This window comes from Carica papaya, chromosome 9 (genome assembly GCF_054855325.1).
Source record: "Carica papaya isolate Zhongbai chromosome 9, ASM5485532v1, whole genome shotgun sequence".
Classification (NCBI taxonomy): Eukaryota; Viridiplantae; Streptophyta; class Magnoliopsida; order Brassicales; family Caricaceae; genus Carica; species Carica papaya.
The window spans coordinates 34,924,568-34,932,736 of NC_142317.1; the positions used below are offsets into that span (position 1 = coordinate 34,924,568).

An 8,169-nucleotide genomic window follows, 5' to 3' on the forward strand; every position below is an offset into this window, starting at 1 on the left:
TCTTATAGTTGACGAGTGTCTTACCTAATCGCATAAATCTTTTGTGTATGCCCACAACCCTTATAGTAGATCCTCATGTCCGCTCCAGCAAAATGGTGCAACTTAAAACCAACACGGGCTGCTCATAGACTTTGATTGTTTAGAACCTCCGGTATTACTTACATGCATTCGACATGTTAAGTGTTTTTAGTAATGTTTCAATATAACGAAATTTGTAAAGATTCTTTTTGGATTTTCAATAACTAGAATAAATTGATGCCCCTACGTAACTTAAAATAGATAAGAGTTAACAATGCACAAGTTCGGGAATTAAAATTTTTCTATTCTATTTGAAAGTTATATATTTAAATTTTAATGAATTCGTAAAATCACTTACTTTATATGTATATTATGAATTTATTAATATATTAATAAAATTATAGTGATTAAGTTATATTTAATTTGAACTTAAATTTAGATACTCATAATAATCAAAAGCAAATCTACTCTTTTTCACACCATGATCATTCATAAAAAGTAGAAGAAGAAAGAGAGAGAGAGAGAGAGAGATAGGAGAGTTGATATTATTATTATTATTTTTACAAAATTGCATACCCACCATTGATGACGTCAGCGTAGCTATTATCTCCTACTTCACAGCACCCTCCACTCATTGAAAGAGTAGGAATGGACTGTTCATGTCTAAAGAAATTATCTCCATCGACCTTGCTCTTAATCTTAACCAGTCTCTCAAAATTTCCCATGAAGTACCTAATCCCATAATCATCTCCTCTTCCTCCCCAACAATCCTTCCTCTTCCAATCTGCAGATCCCAAATCCAGATCCTTGTAACTATAAAAAGCTTGTCTTGGATTCTTAGACACAAATGGAGTCATATAACTATAAAGCTTTCTCATCAACTCTATGTACTTACCCGAAGTTTCAATGTCTACTTCATTCCAGTTTGCTAAATACTGAATCTTCCATAGATTTCCTGATCTATGAGGAAATGGGGTTTCTGTTTCTGGAATCTCTGCCATTCTCCCTCCGTAAGGATTAAACGCCATTGATGGAGCTTCAAGCTCTATCATCTTCTTCCAGATAAACTCAAGCCCATCTTTTGGGATTGGCTCTTTTACGTAGTCAGATTTTCTCTTGAGGGAGAATACCCTTTCAGGAGCTCTTTCTAGTAAAACCTCAACAGGTTTGTCCATGGAGATATTGGCCCAGAACGGAATCGATTTGACCCAACTGGTTTCTACACAGTCTGATTCTGTAAAACCCAGTTGAGGAAAGCTCTCATCCATGGTGGAAACCAGTCTTTTGCAGTCACCGAGAAACAGAGCAGTAAAAGAAGCTCTTACTGTTTTCTCTTCATCCCTTTTAACAACATCTAAAACCAGTCTGATAAACAGATCTCTTTCAACTTTATGAGCAATATGTTGCCATTGATAAACAATTTCTGTTGCATTTTGATCTAAAGTTTTTTCTACACGAAATACAGTAACTGTTTCTGGAACTTGAACAAGTTTAACTTTGAAACTAAGAAGAACACCAAAGCTTGCTCCTCCTCCTCTGATAGCCCAAAAAAGATCTTCACCCATTGATTTTCTATCAAGAATTCTTCCACTAACGTCCACCAATCTTGCATCAATAATATTATCAACTGACAATCCATATTTTCTCATCATATTTCCATACCCAGCTCCCACGAAATGCCCACCAACACCCACTGTCGGACAGACACCAGCAGGGAATCCATGGATTCTACTTTTCTCTGCAATTCTATAAAACAACTCTCCTAGTGTAGCTCCTGCACCAACCCAAGCCGTTTCCTTTTCCAAATCTATGTCAACCGATCGAAGATTAAACATGTCGAGGAGAAAGAATGGGGAAGAAGATACATACGATGTGCCTTCATAGTCATGGCCGCCGCTTCTGATTTTCAGTTGCAGACTGTGTTTTTTCCCGCAGAGAACGGCGGATTGAACATGGGATTCGTGCATGGCGGTGATGATGACGACTGGTTTTGGTGTCGCCGGAGTTGTGAATCGGAGATTTCGAATGTAAGCTTTTAAAATGGAGGAGTAAGATGGGTTTTGGGGAGTGTAGATTGCTTGGGAGATTGGATGAGAAGGGTGAGAATTGTTTTGAAGACATTGTTGGAAGATTTCAGAATCAAATGATGAAGACGAAGAAGGTAAAGATGAAAGGGTTAGTAGTAGTGATAGAAGAAGTGGGAGCTGCCATGGAAGTCCTCCCATTTTCTTGGATTTCTCTTCTGAAGGAAGTCTTCTGATGTGATTAATTTATACTAAGAAGAATTCTAGTAGGCAGGAGAAAGTGTGTTTGGTTTGTAAAAAATAATTAATAAATTAAGGGTTTATAAATAAATTTAAAGTAAAAAAAGTATTAAAATTTCTTAATTATAAGTAATTGACTCGAAGTTAATTTTGCCCTTTTATTTTTCAATCGAGCTCGGTAAGGCTCCTCTTGAGAATTAGTACACAATTCGATGACTGATGTTTGTTAGAAACGATAGCTATAAGTCTTATTAAATATAATCAAAACGTTTAAATCATCGGTTTCACGTGCAATATTGGCCAGGATAATCTTATGACTGCCGATATATATGGCGTTCTTGTTATACTTTAACTTGCCTTGGATGAAAGGTCAAAAGCCTCACTATTGAGGTCGATTCTCTTCATCTTTGATAGTGAATGTCGAGTAGGATCGATAACGAGAATTTTACCATAAACTACGTACGTAAGATTAGAGAGCTGATGACTTGGTACTACAATGTTAAATTCTTTCACATCTATAGAAAAGACAACATGTGCTCTAGTCAATCGGCACACCAGGCATATCAGACATCCATTGACTTAATTTTTCTACGTCAATCTCTTAATGACTTATAACAATTTCTATGTTTGAATCATTACAGTACTGTTTTAAAACCACTTAATCGAACCCTAATTTTTTGTTTGTTCTAGTTTTTTTTTTTTTTTATAGTTAATCATTACTTTTTTTAATTTATAAATATCGATAAATAAATACACTAAACAACATATTTTTTTAATGATTTATAAATTTTTATCACTTAATAAATTTTATTTTATTTTATTTACTCTGTGAGGATAAAAATAAAACCAAAAAACTTGTTCTAAAAGCCTATTGCATTGAGTAACTCATCAATTAATTTTTTTTAAAAAATTAATATTTAATATTTATGTTTATTTTTGTCACAAAAATATTTAAGAAAATAAAAGAAATTTTATATTATTAATTCTTAAATTCCATAATTTATGAAAATGTATATCTCTTCTTCTTCTTCTTCTATAAATTTTTAAATTTTAAAATTCAAAATTATAATTTTTTTTTTACTTATTTTATATTTTAAATTAATAATTTTCATCGGTCTATAAAAAAATTATAAGAATTTTTTAGGTGACAATAAAATTAAAAAATTCTCCATCTTAAAAAATACAAATCAATTTTTATTATTTCTATACAAATTAATTTTTTTCTTTTATGAATTTATTTTTTTTATTAAATTTAATTACACTGTCTATACATACATTTTCAACATTCTTATATATTTTCGTTTATTTTATTTTCTAATATATTTTTAAATTATATTTTATACACATTATTTTTATCACCACTATAATTTTAATAAAATGTTAAATTATTTTCACTTTAAATTTAATTTTTTTAAAAAAATTTTACTCGTATTTCTAAATAAAATTTCATTTTTTAATCCATAAAAAATAAATATAAAATTAGAAAAATTTAAACATAAAAATTATAAAAGAGGAGGGGAAGTAATCTGGTACGGACAATTGTATGGTAGTGATTCAGCCACTTCGAAGTGGGTCCCACTCATTGATTGAGTACGGAGATCATCATAAATTTTTACTGACACAATATTTTTTTAGTACGACAAATAATTTTTACCGAAGGTTAAAAATGACTTTTTACATATTATATTTATTTGTACATTAAAAATTCTTTACTATACTTATTACAAATGCCTAAAAAGGTGACTCCATAAAAGTTAATTTTTAATTATGAGTCTTAATTAATGGTGTAATTAAATAGAAAATTTATATATATATATATGTATTTAGAGAAAATAGAAATTCATTCATGAACTAAGTATTTCTAATTTAATAAAATAAAAAATTATCCGAATTGGGTAATTCGAATTATATAAATATGTTTATGTAGTCAAAGTCCATCTATAAATAAAGTTTCAGATATAAAATTATAAATTTTAGATATTTAAAATAAAAAAAAAACCGATGTAAAATAAATGAATGAGTAAACATGTTTAGAGTTGACATCTGTTACAACAATACGTGTGTATCTTTTTCCGTAAGTAACATTTAGTGTAAATAAGAGTTCTAATTCCTTATGTTTAATAGAAAATGGGACAGACGTTTTTCTCATCCTTAATATTATAATTTTCATAATAGAATTCTTAAAAATATATATAATATTTGTTCAATCGTCAACAACTGGATATACGTTAGAATTAACTTTCATAAAATCCATGATTCTTCAATCATATACGTTTATGAGATTATAGATATATCAACAACATCTTATTGTTGAATTGCTTATATATTTAAGAACCATGCCTAAAGATAATGGGTCGATTGAAGAGAATCAATATTTTTATGGTATTATACACTTATTTGTTTTGGCCCGTTGAAAGTCACGTAAGATCAACATGAATCCAGAACGTTTATTTTAAATAGTTTTTGAGACACTTTCCTTAATCAAAAGCCAAAAGCACAACGATACAAAAAACGTCATGTATTAAGGGACTCAACTCGTCTCGCATTGGAGCAATCATAAAGTGATTTAAAATCTCTCAACTCTCTCCCAAACATTAGACGATGAGTATCAATGGGTATACGTTCCTATACTAAACGAGTTAGACGTGGCAAAATATAGCAGCACAACTTCTAAACTTAAGTGTCTAGCCTTAGGAAGAAGCTAAGAATGCCAAATCTTCTTCCAAGGAAAGCCAGAAACACAAGACGATGATCCTAATGCTGTGAAGCTCTCATCAACAGTGCAAAATGGCAACCTAATTTCACAGAGTAATCGTCATTTTTTTGTGTTGGTCATATCAAGTAATCAATTGAAGTCATCTACTAAGAGAAATCTCCAATATATATCGGGCATCGTGAGGACAAAGACGTAGAAATGCTTTATTACATCTCTGACCATGAGAAAAGATCTATTTGGATACTCTTGTTATATATAACTCACGTTGCTTAATAGTCCATACTGTATTACCGATCTATATCAGTAACCACTTATTTTGACTAAATATTTAAATAACATACGACAGAAAATAATTAGACACTCTCGTGTAGATGTTAAATCTATATAAATAGTATATAATAACGAATTAAATTTTTAGTTTGTTTCTTAATTGAGTGAGGTAGATGTTATTTCACAATATATGACTCGATAATTGAAAAAGACTTGAATTATTTATAAAGATATTACCTACTTAATTTCTTAAGAAGATATAAGAGCTCGAAATTTAACTTATATATATATATATATGTTTGTTAGACTTTTTACATAAAGTGCCAATGCATTTAAGACACATGAAATAATATTAATAAAAATGTAAATTCGTACTATTTCTATACTCGAAGAACAAAATATTACATAATATTTAAATAATTAACTAAAATTTAAGTAATAATTTCAGTATTAATTAAAATAAAATATAATTTAAAATAATAGATAAATATAATATTTAATAATAAATACAAATTAATATTACAAAGATGTAATATCAACTTAATTCCTAAAAGTTAAAAGGAGATATCTAACATATACAATTACCATATAATTTTAACTTCAATTAACTTTTTAATTAAACAATTAATAATATTTTTAAATTAATTAAAAATTTAATGTAAACTAAAAATATGATAAAGCATGGGTATTGATTAGTTACAATTAGTATTAAGAAAATTTATTTTTATAAATTTATTAATTGATTTAAATATTTTAAAAATTTTAAATGATTTATTTTTATCTGAAGTACCGAAGTACTTAACACATACGATACGAAAGTACAAACCTTCAACCTCAAGTTTAAGTTCATTCTGATAAATTCACAAGGCGTTCAGCACCCTAGTTTCAAATCAAGATAAACATACATATCTCGTTTTTCTACTCGATCACTTATCATATTACTACATTATCTACTCTGACAACCCTATCCCAAATGAAATGTATCGTATTTTCGTACTGGATCGCTCATCATATTATTACAATATTTACTCAAACAATCTTATATCCTAAATGAAGCATATTGTAGGTCTTGAAATTCTTATTTATTTTAACATGATTTCGAAGGCATATGCTAAAATTTTCCAAGTAGAAAAACCCTTTATTCATTTATAGAGGAACATTCACAGAGTAGGATTAGAGATTAGGTAGTAAACAATTTTCGATACTCATGTAGGTCGAGTAGAAAATAATAGTAATGTCTTAGAAGGGACATAGTGAGGGGAGTAGAGAAGGACACCATTTTCCACAACCCCTTCCTTCATGTCCCTTAAATGTTGGCCGATTTTTCTTTGCATATCTACATTCTATGTTCTAGAATTTTTGCTCGATTTAAAGAGACGATGTTTTGATTTTTTTCTTAATATTTGAGTAAAAATCATTAGACTTTTTTTGCATATCTACATCCCTTAATCTAAACTTTATGAATACATTTCATATTTTAATTTGTCAATTTTTTTGAATAAATTCATACATTTTATTAATTAAGTGATATATATATTCAATCATTATAATATTATAGAAGTAACATTTAAATCTGATTCGAACTCATAATCTCTTGTTTTAGTTATTGTCTTTTGCATTAATGCCCGCGCATCTCCTTCAATGACACGCATTTGATCTTCAAGATGAGAAATTCTCTAAATAGTTTTTTAATTAGGTTTATAAATAAATTCATACATTTATTAGTTAAGTGATATTTATTCAATCATTATAATATTACAGAAGTAACATTTTAAATCTGACTCGAACCCATAATCTTTTATTTTAGTTATTGTCTTTTAAATCTGACACGCATTTGTTCTCCAAGATTAGAAATTCTCTAAATATGTTTTTCTCCTTCATCCTTAATTACTTTAACCGACACTAGAAAACTTGAAGACATCCTTAATCAAAAGAGAATGAGAGAAAAATTAAAATTTTCCTTCATGACTAAGTTTAAGAGTTCACTATCTCAATCGTTAGTCATATTCAATCCATAATATTCATACTAGATACATTTTTCCTTTGTTGTGTGTTAAAATTAAGTCGCATGCTCTCTCAATCGTTAGTCATTCAATCCATAATATTCATAATAGATACATTTTTCCTTCATGGCTAAGTTTAAGAGTTTCACTATCTCAATCGTTAGTCATATTCAATTCATAATATTCATAGTAGATACATTTTTCCATCATGACTAAGTTTAAGAGTTCATTATCTCAATCGTTAGTCATATTCATAGTAGATACATTTGTCCTTTATTGTGCTATCATATAGCTTTGTATCGACTAAGTTCATGAGTTGGAGATAAGCGGACTCGAACCGCTAACATCCGCCACAGGGTAAACCACCGCCTATCAGGCTCCCGACTGATTCTACCATAGAGGCCAACGATAGACTCCTCCCCGAACACAGGAGGAACTCTTCTCAAAATCTCATGACTAAGTTTAAGAGTTCACTATCTCAATCGTTAATCATATTCATAATAGATACATTTTTCCTTCATGACTAAGTTTAAGAGTTCACTATCTCAATTGTTAGTTATATTCAATCCATAATATTCATAGTAGATACATTTTTTCTTTATTGTTGTTAAATTAAGCCGCATGCTCTCAATCGTTAATCATATTCATAATAGATACATTTTTCCTTCATGACTAAGTTTAAGAGTTCACTATCTCAATTGTTAGTTATATTCAATCCATAATATTCATAGTAGATACATTTTTTCTTTATTGTTGTTAAATTAAGCCGCATGCTCTCAATCGTTAATCATATTTGATCCATAATTTTCATAGTAGATACATTTTTCTTTTGTTGTGTGGTTAAATTAAGAAAGTTACTTGGGCCGAGTAACTTTCTTCAAACGAATACAAAATAAAA

General features: G+C 29.1%; 1 protein-coding gene across 1 annotated transcript; it reads right to left on the reverse strand.

The window, feature by feature from the left end:
• Positions 1-470: 470 nt before the first annotated feature.
• Positions 471-2,284, reverse strand: LOC110807108 (berberine bridge enzyme-like 8). Its single transcript, XM_088211751.1, has 2 exons — positions 914-2,284; positions 471-802 (listed from the first exon to the last, which is right to left on the reverse strand). The coding sequence occupies exons 1-2, from the start codon at positions 2,241-2,243 to the stop codon at positions 579-581; spliced, it is 1,554 nt and encodes a 517-aa protein (XP_088067877.1). The 5' UTR covers positions 2,244-2,284; the 3' UTR covers positions 471-578.
• Between the last annotated feature and the right edge of the window lie 5,885 nt (positions 2,285-8,169).

Excerpts from the sequence above, each read along its gene's own strand:
- LOC110807108 (XM_088211751.1), bottom strand. The coding sequence starts at position 2,243 with ATGGGAGGACTTCCATGGCAGCTCCCACTTCTTCTATCACTACTACTA. Across the intron at positions 803-913 it reads AGTAGACATTGAAACTTCGG|ATTGGAAGAGGAAGGATTGT; the intron begins GTAAGTACATAG and ends TGGGATCTGCAG.